The following is a 12,914-nucleotide window of genomic DNA, read 5'->3' as shown; positions in this document are numbered from 1 at the left end:
ACCTGGTGCCACCTAGTATCTGGTTTTGGTGAGGATAATTACTTAGTGTGCGTAAAGAATTCTTAAGTGAGGAGTTTAGCAAGTATTTTTTTTTAGTTAGTGTCAACAGACTCTCCAGGAGAGGGTTATCCAGGAAGATCTTAGGAGAAGTTGGCTTCTTACATGCTCATCCCTGAAAACACTAAATGTGCGATGGAAGAAGAGTCTGAGTGTGGTGTGGGAGATAATTATATGCTTTACAACTTCACATTATTCCTTTGGAGGCTTTTATCAAGTAGAAAAATGGGTTTATGTTGTTTTTTCATCAGCACCATAACCTGTAATATGTTGCTTCAGTTAGGCATCATGCAAGTTTTACTTGTGTGATTCTAAGTCACTGATAATATAGGAAAGAAAATTGTGATAGTTGCATCCTGTTCTTGCAATCCTTTTCCTTGTAAAATTTGTAATTAAGAGATACAAGGAAAACATTTCTCTAAATTAGGAACTTTTAATGGTTATTTTTAATGTGCTCCTTCCTTTCCCAATATTTTCCCTTACATCTGACAAAGCAAAGTAATATTTGCATGGCTGGGGATCCAGCACTGTCCAGGATTTGCTGAGTTCTTCACGGTTAGTTGGCTAATGGAACAGAAGCTGACAAGATAGCAAGAAAGAGAAGAGAGAAAGACAAAGGGAAATATGGGTAAGAAATAAACATAGGGAAGAGTCTGGGCACCAAGAGTTCGGAAGACTTGCAGAAAGCAGCAGCTTGGAGGGGAGCTCGAAAGCTCAGAGTCTTTCTTTCCCTAAGGAATGAGATCCACAGCAAGGGGAGGACTGGGCTCCTCCTGCAGCCCGGGCACCCAAGCAGCTGGATCTCCCTCTTGTGGGAGAGAAGCTGCAGGCAGGCAGGCCGGCGAGGACTTCATCCGTGTGTATGCTAACTGTATGCTATGGGCAATGACAACATCATGGACTTACTCCTGAAAAAACACCTCACCTCCAGAGGCAGAGGAGTATCTGCATCAGATGATTCAAAAAGTGCATTTCATTGCTGGTTTCAAGGTTTTCTGATTTGGTTACACTGATCCTCATTTGTTTAAAAGAAAAAAATAAAAATGCTATAGCTGAATATCACCTACAGTTTTCAATACCATGGTACAGAAAAGTAGCTTTTAGAATATCTCACTGTAATTCTAGCAAATGTCAAGTAATTTAAATTGGTATGTATAATTAATCAATTTATATTGTTTCAGTTGTAGTGTTTCTCATGACTCTTAATAGGTAATCATGTAGCCAAGTTTCATATCTGAATTTGAGCACACTGATTTTATTTTTTCCTAGCAATAATTCAGAAAAGGCTAAAGAAGGAAAAAAAGGCAAAGAGGAAATTGCAGGAAGCACTTGAATTTGAGACTAAACGACGGGAGCAAGCAGAACAGACACTGAAACAGGCAGCTTCAACAGATAGTCTCAGGGTCCTAAATGGTAAGGAGCCAATTTTTGCCTCTGTGTCATTAACTTTCAATTTAAGCCCCAAAAGAAGCTCATTGTATTGAAAATTTATAACATGATGGGAGGGAAAAAAAGAAAATGTGAAAATCTCTATTCTTTTCTTCATTCAAGTGATGTCTCTCTCTTTATTGTTTTGTTACTCTGTCTAGTATGTGCAAATAAACTCACTGGAGAGAATGTTCAGACTAGGACGATTTTATATTATTAGCTTGAGAAGTCAATTTTTTTTTTCTTACTCTTTATCTCCCCCCTCTTTGTGCTTGGAAAATCTATTACTCATTAATCTTCCTAGTCTAACAAAAAATTGTCCTGGCCTCCAGTCATTGTTCAACATTAAAAAAACTGACAAAGGTTGATTGTATTGTAATTCAGCATTGGTGTAACAGGTTGTAAAAAGGGCTATAAGAATCAAATGAAATATGTGTCAGTCTTGCCTTTCTATGTTTCTAGACTCTCTGACCCCAGAGATAGAAGCTGACCGCAGCGGGGGCAGAACAGATGCTGAAAGGACAATACAAGGTAGGAATTTGCAAAAGGCTATAAATCTAGATCTTGCTATATGAGTTTTTCCTCAGCTTTAGACTGCTATTCAAGCATGTAGCCTACCATCTGGGCCACATCAAAACAAGTTCAAACAAGGTCAAGTTCATCTTGCTTGTTTATAAGAGAGAATACATTCTGTGCCGATAGATTTTCTTTAAATTAATAGGTCATTTCTGTTTATACAGAGCAATTAAAGAATAATTTATTTGAAGCAATATTGGGTTGAATCTCAGACATGCTTGAATGTCGTTTTTGTGAACATGTGTAGTTATATTTGAGATAAAAATATTTTTAAAGGTATATATGAAACATTTTGAGCCTTTTAACTATACAAATGGCTAAACCTAATGGGTAACATTCAAGGCATGATGAGAATTTCATAGCTAATATTCAGTGGCAGTTACTGAAAGGTAGGTTTCAATAAGCTACTTTGAGTATTAAAGATAAATAATCTGTTTATTCCCTTCTTGGATGTTTCATTTACCATATCACATTATTTACATTTTAATAAAACAAATCTGCTCAGTAAATTTATACATGAAATGCAAAAGAGCCACATTACTTCCCTTGTGAATCTAAATGTATATCTATATTGCAAACACCATTATATTAGTAAAGAGCAAATTCTTAAGATAGTATTTATGTTATAAAGCCTTCTCTAGTGAACAGGAAAATCTACCTACATGAATACTAAACAGTAAAAATAACAATTGTTTTAAATTGTAAATGAAGGTGCATTTTTCAGAGGCAAGCCTAAAATTATTAGCTCCAGTAATCACTCTCAATTGCCTTTATTTTGCATTTTGCAGTCAATCACCTTAACAGTATCATTTGACATCTTCCGTGTGTTATTTAATCACTTTTTCCAAATCCTAAAGAGTTGTTACTGGTGTGCCACAAGTAGGCTGTAACAACAGAATAAAAAGTCAACAAGCTTTTAATACATTGAGCATATAAACAAATACAGAAGAGACAATAAGTTCTTATGTAGGACAAACACATGTATGTAAACAAAAACATTGAGATTGAAAGCGAGTTATGTCTGCAAAGTCAGTATCTCAGAAATTGGAGTATGCCAGATTAAATGTTGCCTGGGAAGTGGGTACATGGTATGAGGTTTGTTATTCCAGAATCCTACTTTCCTTCCCATAAAATGTATGCCTTATTCAAAGCACCATTTGAACTAATGAATTTAGTAGGAAACCAGTCATTATGTCATTTTATTGTAATCCAGTAATATTGTTGTTTGGTTTGGTTTGAAGACAGGCTTCAAATTTCTTAGGAGGCCATTCTTTACACTAGTCACCACAGTATCTGAGCTCTTTACAAACAATAATTACTTTATCTTCAGAGCGTTCCCACAAGGAAGCAAAATTTAGAGTATTCCCATTTGAAAGCTGGGAAACCAAATCAAACAAAGATTAAGGCGACAAATTGCTTAACTTTCAAGTAGCTAGGACCCATTTTTTCAGGATATATAGCATTTTTGGCCTATGTATTCAGTGCATTTAAAATCACTGTTCCTGTTGGATTCCATTTCATGTATAGGCTGAGATACCAAGCTGGATATTTATGAAATTAACAACACGTAATTACTGAGTATTTTGAAAATATGCATTCTAAAGGACTTACCTCAAACTACATAGGAACAGCACTTCAGCTTTCTAACCATGATTATCCATTCTTTTCCAGCTATCCTCTGCCTATTTATATTCATTTCATGTATTTCCATTTCTGCAACAAATTAAATCAAGGACTTAAAAGTAAAATTCTCTGTAATTATTACCTTTCCTTGATTCATCTGCCTATGGTGGTGCAAGGGAAAAACAACCCCAACCCAAACAAACCACAGATTATTATTTAATTAAAGAGCTGACCATAACATATTCTGGTAGTGGATCACATTGCAAAGGCAACCTTAATTCTGACATTTCCTGTCTCTACTTTGCAGTCTTAACATATAATTAAAATATTTGGGTTTTTTTTTGAGGAAAAGGAAAAAAGAAGCAAGATAGAGTTGCAATTTCTTATACTTTAACGTACTGACCTTAATTGTCAGAACAACAGTTCAGAACTTTTAGATCTAGCACAATATGTAAACCTACAACACAAATATAACTGTAGGAACTTATTTTCATTGTGGATCAGCTATTATAGGGTGACAGGTTTCAAAAATAGTTCAAGAAGTAGTTAATGGCAGATAAATAAGTGTTGGGAATCTTTGTGTTCACTTCCAGCGCTGGAGGGAAGATTGATTCCCTTTCACCATAAAATGCCTTTTCTCTGTGTTCCCCTAGCACATATCCCTGTATCTCTGTGTTTCAGCTCTTACTGAGAATGAGTTTTCTTCTCATTCCAATTCCAGCTTCTCTTAATGGCTTACCTCACTCTTTCGTTGCTCTACATGACAATGTGTTTCTTTTTTCCCCTAACTTCACATTCTTCCAGCGTTCTCTTCTGAAATGTTTCATGCCACCCTGATTATTTCTCTAATTAAAAGCTCTCTCTCTTCTCAGTGACCCCCAGCCCCCTGCCTCTCTCTGACCCTTCCTCTTGCCTCCTCCTCTCATCTTGCCATTTCAAGAGTCCATACTGCATCGATTCCCTCTTAACAGCCTTTTCTGTTTGGTACCACATCTGTCTGTATTCTCTGCCTCCCCATCAAGCTCATGTTCCCTACTGCTTTCAGCATGCGCTCTGTTTCTTCTTCTGCATCTGCCTGAATATCAGGGACAGGACACTAAGAGAAAAAGCTAAGATAGTTTCTTGTTTTGTTTGGGTTTTTTTTTTCCTCCAGTATTTAGCGTGGCAATTGTTTGCAGGAATGAGGAGAGAGAGTCGCAGGGAAAGAGCTGCTTCATTACTGCAGCACTGGGATAAAGCATGCTCAGTGCAGATGGGCTACTTGGAAAATTTAGCTGAAAAACTCTACAAAAACTTTCCAATGGGTGACATTGGAATTGTCCCAACCCTTTTTTGAATTTTCACTGGGGCAAAAAAGACCATGTCTTTCCAATTTTTGCAAAATTTCAATTAGGTCCTTACATATAATCTGTGAATTGTGTTTTGTATATCCTAGTATTCAGTATAGAAGAATTATTATATAGAATATACTATATATTCCATAACAAAGGATGTAATACTATCTCTTTCTTGTTTCAGGTTCTCACTTAGGGAAATACTTACGCCTTTCTTATTCCCCTCAGAAATACATTGATATATCAGTATCAAAGCGTATCTGGGACAATAGTCTCTTTATCCACAATCATTAACTTTTTTCAAGTTACTGTATTAAGTATGCTATGCAGTTCTATAACTAAGCAAACAAAAGCAGGAAAGCTGCTGTGTTCTGTGGGGAAGTGAAATAACTGGAATACCAACCGTAATTTCAGCATTTAAGAAAACATTACACGAGGAAATAGTAAAAGATCTTATCTGCTATCTATGATAAATAAAAGGATACTTATCATCTTGAAGTTACATTTAATATTGTTATTTTTAACTATCACTTTTGCGAGTAAGGAATAGGACTAATTTGGGCATAAAAGATAATTGTATTTGTCCATAAGTGGGGTATATTCGGTTCTGTTTTTTACCGTGTAGCACTCATTTGGATTTACTTTTAGTTTATGTAAAGTATTTTGTAAAATGGGAGAGATAATTAAAAGAAATTTGAATATGAGATTAAAAAGAAGCAACAAAGGATATTTTAGCGTTGGGCTTGTTTTTTGGTTTATTTTTTAAATACTGAGTAGATAAGAGATTACTGAAATATCCATAAAATGCTAGCAAATAACATAATAAATAAACCAGTTATGGGTCTCATAGTTTTTAGCAGATGCAAATAGATACTAAGATTTTAGGAACTGGTGTAGACAGTGGTTTTAAATGTTTTCTTTCTTGCTTCTGTTTAAAATAATAATAAAGCAGATTATCCTCTTCTCCATACATATTGTAGGTTCACTAGATGCCTATGCCTAGCTCCCAATCCGGTTTCCCAAGACCCCCTCATCCCACACAAAAAGGTACCATACAAAGATAATGTTTGACTTTTATATATTGTTTTGTTACCAGACCTCTTACTAAGCACTAGAACAATGACATTTACTGCCACTCTTGCTTTCTTATTTCCATTGACTTTTTCTTCCCCATCTAGTTAATTACCATGTATTTGTCTGCCTACATTATTAATTATTCTTTTCCTCTATAAATCCCAAATTCCCAATTTTCTGTCTCCCAGTAGTTTCCCTCCCAAATCCTGTGCATTCATCTTCATTCCATTGAATTACCACTCTCTTTACACATTATCTAAATTATTAAAATTTTTTCTACTTCTGCGTTGTCTTCCTCATTGACCATTCTTTTCATATGGTGTCCCTGTCATGTCTTCCTTTTCCCAAATCACTCCCAAATAATTTTGGGCTTTTCTGCCAAAGCTTTCCTCATGAGAACAGGAAACTTAACCAACTTCTCTCTCAGGCTGCTATTTCATTTATCTTCACTTCTTTCCTATTTTCTAGCAATTGCCTCAGTCTGTATCTTTTCTGCTTTCTTCCAGTTAATTTCCAACTTGTGTATGTCATCATGCTAGCTTCTTCTGAAGCCAGCTCTATAATGTTCTGCTAGCTTTCTCAGTTTCCATGAAATTTTCTTTTTTTCCCATGTCTGTTTCAAGATACCCTTTACACTTTACCTGTCTTCAAGGTTTTCCTGTCCTACTCTGCTCTTTCCCTTATTACACATTCTTCACTAGTGCAAATTTTGTTTCTTTTGTCCATCAATCAAAATTTCATACCTCAATTCCTTATTCTGCTGCAAATATTTTTTTTTTTTCCCATCTAGCCTTTCTCCAGATGAGTATGTTATCTTACTCTCCCTGTCCCTTAGGAAAATGAACATATGCTTTCTAAGCCCTTTCCCACCATTTCTTCTCACCTTTTTCTAGTTCTCCACCTCTTCTGTAGGGTCATATTGACAGTTAAGTGTAATGCTAAGTGGCTTCAGACTATGCTCTCCTGATGTAAGAAAAGAGCCATTCACACAAAGCTTCCAGGGCTGTCTGTCTTTTTCCTTCCCAGAAAGGACAAGGCAGGAAATGGAGATGCTGAGCAGATCCAGGAATAGAGAAAGAAAGCAATTGCAACTCGGCAAACTGACTGCAAGTTTTGTATGAAGTTCCTTGTAAAGCCTTTGAAGGCTACTGAGGGAGAGTGAGAAAATAACTACGGTTTCCCTTTGCCCGTATCAAGAACCTAGTACACGCATTTTGCTGCCTAAGTACGAGGGGAAGGCTGTCCTGTGGCTGCCCTCCATATTTATACCAATTTCTTAGATACAACTTCAGTCATTTGCCTGAAAACCTAACATAAATTGTTTTCTGTGTTGTTTTGAAACTCGTTTCATCTGTTTTTCAACAAGCAAATTTGGTGTAATAATCTCAGCAAACAATAGTCCTTGATCTTTCTTGCTGTATTTGTGTTTGAAAGACAGCAATCTGAAGGATTTCCACACTGAAAAGGAACTTTTGGTGGTTCTGAGGAGCTTCTGCACATGATTCCATTTCTGATGTATAAATCTTGGACAAAAGCATGTGGAAATGTGATGATATTTCTTATGAGATCAAAAACTTTATTGGAAAAGTCATTATTAAGGCTGTAAAGTCAAGCCTTCCAAAACTAGGAAATGGTAGAATTAAGGTTGTCTTCCGCACCTTTGTTCAACCTTCTTTGTGTATGCATCATGATATAATCTTTAATTATATGATTAGATACTGTGTTTTCCACAGTACCCTGTCTCATTCAGTGCAGGAGACAAGGGTGTAGCTGAACAAATTGATATCTATCCAATATTTTCTTTATCTTCAGTGCTCAATATGTGTTCTCATGCTTTATATGATACCTGGTTTCCTATAATACTTTCATCATTAGTCATCATGCTTTACAGAAGAGGTGTGAATGATTATCTCAGTTTCTTTCATTTGTTAAATCTTAATTTTCACATTTCCTAACAGTTGAGGGTTTTGCTTCACCATTTGAATAATGTCCTAGGTAATAGTTTCCTAGGCTTTTCTTTTAACAAGTAAACTAAAAAGTCAGAAGTTTCACTGTGAGATGACATCTGATAACCTTATGGACTTTAGATTCACAGTGCTAAAGCTAACAAAGTAACTGATAACCTGTAATACCTTATTATGAGCAGTGTGGACTAAGGAATGACCATTTTGTCACAGGGGTTTTACAGATATTTGTTGACATAAATAAAGGCAATCTTGGGATACATTTCATACTCTTGGGAATAGAATCTTCCTTTCATTTTTCTTGCAACCTGTATCACTTTTGACAATGTCTCAATCAAGCTTTCTTATTCTTGTTTCTTCCTCATCTCTGGCCTTTGTATCAGTCCTAATATCCACTTAGAAATTTTATAATCTCTTTATTGCCTCTTTTTTTAATCTCGCCTTTCAATACCAGTTTCTGTTTGTATCCAGTCATAATTCCAGCCTCAAATTTTAATTACTTATACCTAAATATTCTTGTTAGTGAAGATCCAGACACCTCCAGATACTGGCTCACAATTCTCTATCCTTATGCCACATATCCAGTCATTTGTCAAGATTTCTTCCTCAAAGACACTTCAGATGACTTTACCTGACTTTCTTGCCCTATCTGTGTTCTGTCTGCCATGTATTCGCAACCACTGGCTTCTGTTCTTGTCTAGTCAGTCCAAATCACTTGGTCCCCCAAATTCAGTCTCAATTACTCTCAGCCAACCATTTCTTATTTCCAGCTCTGTTTCACAGTGTCTTCCTGTGTCCTGGTTTCTGTGTTTCTATCTTTGTGCTTAACCAGTCTCAGTGACTCCCCTCGTCACATTTTCTGTCTTTATTTCCAATTCCAGTTGCATCAGGCTTATTGTCCTAATTTCTCTAAATCTTAAGTTTTATATGAGTTTACGCTTTTAGAAGTTGGAGAAGATTACTGTTGGCTGCTAATCATAAATAGGACACATATGCCAATACAAGAATATGACTACTCTCAAATTAACTAATGATTTTTAAAAATAGTTTTCCATATCCTCAAATGACAGGACATTTATTTCTTTTCTGGGAACTTTAGTTCTTTTTGCAACACATTTAACTAAAATGTCTTTTCATTAGTCTTTCCTTCATTTGTTTTGCCCATGAGATTGACTGCAGTGACCAGCATCAAGTCCATTTCTTTTATCCATTATCCTTCTGTAGAATCCCTTCAATAGTTGCATCTTTCTCTCAGGGCTTCTATCTCCTATCTTTGCATTTCTGTCTGTCCTCTCTGTGTCCCCCTTCCTCTTAATTATAAGCAATTCCATTTGTTCCTGTAGCTCCTCAAAGATGAGGTCATCTGTCTCTATAATGCCATGAAAACTGCTGGTCATATATTCTCTACATTATTAATTTCTCAAACATAAGAAAAAAAAGCACATTATTCTTTGTACATTTTACCAAAGTTGGGGGTTTTTTTTGCCTTTTTTTCTCGTTAAAACATCTTAGAAATGTTAAATATATATATATCAACTTATAAATTCTGTATTTTGATTAAATTGACAGTTGCTCATCAGTTATTCCATTTTTATTGCTGCTTAGTAAGTACTATGGATTTGTTGTTACTCATTTATTATGGCATGGGACTTTTAGGAGAAAGGTGCTTGGTTTAGTATAGAGACAGGATTCTCAAACGGATTTATCAGGTCATTTTCAGAATGAAAATACATGTTCATTTTCCCATGTGACATTCCTCCTTCTCTACCAACCTATTTCAAAACTGTTTCAGCTTATCTTGTATAATTACTTTCCCATTTTTCTTTCCAGCTCTGTTTCAGCCTCTCCTCCTTCCAAATATTACTTCTGAACACCTGAAATCTTTTTTATAACAATATTAATTTGACCTGTGAGGCAACATGTGTGCATGAGCTGGAGCTATGTGTCTGCCGGTTGACCAGGTGGTTGACTAGGAGATACATGCATTCTGAGGGATCAGTGACAAGCTAGGAGATGCACATTTTCTGCTGGACATCTTGTTGGTGCTTCTTGGCAGCTGGGCAAATCAAACAGTACATGATGATTCTCAGCAGCTGATGGGCCAAGCAAATGGTTTTTCAAGCTCCAAGAGACCCACGGCCCACCTGTTGTGCAGGCCTGCTATAAAGGTTGAGCATTTCAGCAGGGAAAAGAAGTCAGGAGCTGGAAACAAAGCTGTCAGAAGCCTGGAAGGCAAAGAGATTTTTTTCTAGATATATTGAATAACTGCCCAAGGAAACATCTGCTACTTAGCTAGGCTGTTTATGGAAACAAACAGCTGAGTATTCTAGACCTATATAATATAAAAAGGTTCTGCGGAGCAGCAATAATAAAACAGGGGTTTGAGGTTTTTTTTGGAGATGAGCTTTTCTGTGATTTTTAGGTCACTTAGCCTATTAGGCCAGATCAAAAAGAAACAAACAAACAAACAAACACCAAAAGCAAACAAAAAAGCAAAACCAAAACCCCACCACCTAATAATTTCCATTCAATTTGTTAATGAAAAGTCTTTTTTCAGCTTAGGAATCTGCAAACAGTAAGAAGGTCTGTCTATGTTTGTGAAAAACCATATCTTCTGAGAGTGTGACTTCCATCAATCTATCAGATACATTTTGCCTTTTTCTTTTTACCTCTCTGATTATCAGGTTTCTTCTTTAAGTTTTCCATTCTTAAGATTTCTGAGGTTTAATAAGATAACTGGTTTCAGTCTCTACAGCTTTGATTAACTTCAGGCATAAGATAGGACCATCTGTGTAACATGATTCCTCTCCTTAGGATTATTCTGGCACCTTTAGGTAAGACAAGTGATCTGAGCTACCAGAAAAGTCTGAAAAAGAACACAGACTGGAGCAAAGCTGTTGTAGTGACCCACTAGGCAGTGATGTCTGCTGTCTTGTTATTGATCCTCCTCTGCATACCAGACTTTGTCAAACAAATTGATGCATTGGTGAAAATGTATGGACAGACACTGTTCAATTTTAGAAGCTGAAGGGTAGTTTTCTGCATTGCTCTTCTCTTTTGTCATTCTGCCTCTCAGAAAAAAAAATATTTTCAGGTGTAGTTGTGGTATTCAAATGGGGAAACTGTTAGAAGTTTAGTGTCTAACCCTCAGAGACATTTAGTGGAACTTTACTAACTCCCTTTAATATGTCCACCTGATTCTATTTTATATTTATTCAGTCATTCTAAAATGTTTGCTGGTTACACATTGTTCCTATTTGCAGTAACAGATGCTTATAATGCTTTGTTTTCCTTTTGATTAGTGCCTTAAACTTCAACTGCTTTTTGACTGCAGTGTGTAAAGCTTGGTATGAATGTCAGGGTCATTATTATTATTCATCTGTACAGTGTTATGCACTTCAATGAAATTATATACATCATAATAAATAACAACATTAATCTGTGTGCACCACCTTGAATTTCATTACTGTTGCAGAGGGTCTGTCTCTGAAATTTGTATACGTTTTAGAAAGAAGTGGTCTCTCTCCCTGCACACTAATTTAAATATTTTATTTTATTTCCCTTAAGAAGAATAGGCCTTAATAGCTTCACCAGTTTATAAGTTTTAAAGACATTTGTTTTACTGACTTTTTGGCTTGGCAGACAATCCAGTATAGTTCAGATTTTAAAGCTAGATTACTCATTAGACATTTATGACATCTCTTGCTAGTTTGTCTGCCTTTTACTGTTGGAATTTGAATATAAATGAAAGATACACTTTACGAGTGAAACATACAATAAAGCTTTATTTTGTTTAATATTTTTTACCATGAATAAATACTGAAGTTACTTTACAATGCATGGGAACCAAGCAGTAATAAGTATGTTCGCTATCCTGCTGCCCAAGAGTCCAGCACTTTGGCAGGGTTTCAACCTCAACTAATCAATTAAAGACAACATTGATTAACTTAAACAGAAGGTGGTATTGATTGCAGGCAGGAACCTATAAATAGGAAATTCTTTAATACTGTTCATAGGTCAATTTTAGCTACACCTTTAAACTGTAAGGTGCATAATCCTGTTATCTATCACCCAAAAAGCAAAGGAAGGGCATAGAGTTAATAAACAGTTACATTTCTGTTGCAAAGTATTCTTATAGAGCCCTCTCATGCAACACCTTTACATAAACTTTTCCACATTTTCACTGAAATTGCTATCTCTTGCAATTTTCATCTCATTTTATAGCTGTGTATTTATGAAGCTACTGGAAATCAAGTATGTTCATGGCTTTTCTACTGAAATAAATGATTAATCAATCAGAGCCTTTCTTCCAACATGGTACTTTAGTGCACTTTTAAAGCGACTATGTTTAAAATTAATGACTGAGCATGAACAGAGTCAAGTGGGAAAATTCAGGACAATAAGAATATTAAATAAAACACATTGTGCAACAAAGGGGCTATTAAGACTTATATAGAATTGTTTTGACTTAATTCATCTTGGTTCATCTCTTACCCCTCCTTCATGTTCATATTATTCCAAGAGGCAAGGCTAGGATGGATGAATTCTTGTCTAACAGACTTCTGAGGTCACCCCAGTTGTCTTCCTACCTGGGAAAGATGGGCACTGCAAGCCCCCATCCTGCCTATCAGTCAATATTAGTATTACATTCTTCGATGAAATCATTAAGACTTCAGCATCAATGGACCTCAAAATATTTAGTGGTTTGAGATTTTCTGAAAGTTACACTTCCCTTGTTGTGGCTTGTAATGTGAAACATGAGGGAGACAACTCATGCCAAAATAACAGTAATAATTTTCAGTTCTTCTAAAAGTACTTCAGAGGGCTTTAGAGAGCTTCTAGTACAAACTAGTAGTCA

The 12,914-nt window shown here is 35.8% G+C and overlaps 1 protein-coding gene across 4 annotated transcripts in view; it reads left to right on the top strand.

The window, feature by feature from the left end:
- DACH1 (dachshund family transcription factor 1) overlaps positions 1 to 12,914 on the top strand; it is a 357,701-nt gene that overhangs the window by 318,733 nt on the left and 26,054 nt on the right. For all 4 annotated transcript variants that reach the window (XM_051633619.1, XM_051633610.1, XM_051633602.1 and 1 more), the window contains 3 exons: positions 1,327 to 1,470; positions 1,948 to 2,016; positions 5,999 to 6,065. In XM_051633619.1, coding sequence (XP_051489579.1) covers positions 1,327 to 1,470; positions 1,948 to 2,016; positions 5,999 to 6,021 — 236 coding nt within the window. In that variant the 3' untranslated portion in view covers positions 6,022 to 6,065. The remainder of the gene's footprint in view (positions 1 to 1,326; positions 1,471 to 1,947; positions 2,017 to 5,998; positions 6,066 to 12,914) is intronic.

This window comes from Apus apus, chromosome 1 (assembly GCF_020740795.1).
Source record: "Apus apus isolate bApuApu2 chromosome 1, bApuApu2.pri.cur, whole genome shotgun sequence".
Lineage (NCBI taxonomy): Eukaryota > Metazoa > Chordata > Aves > Apodiformes > Apodidae > Apus > Apus apus.
This window is presented reverse-complemented; position numbering and strand designations above follow the sequence as displayed.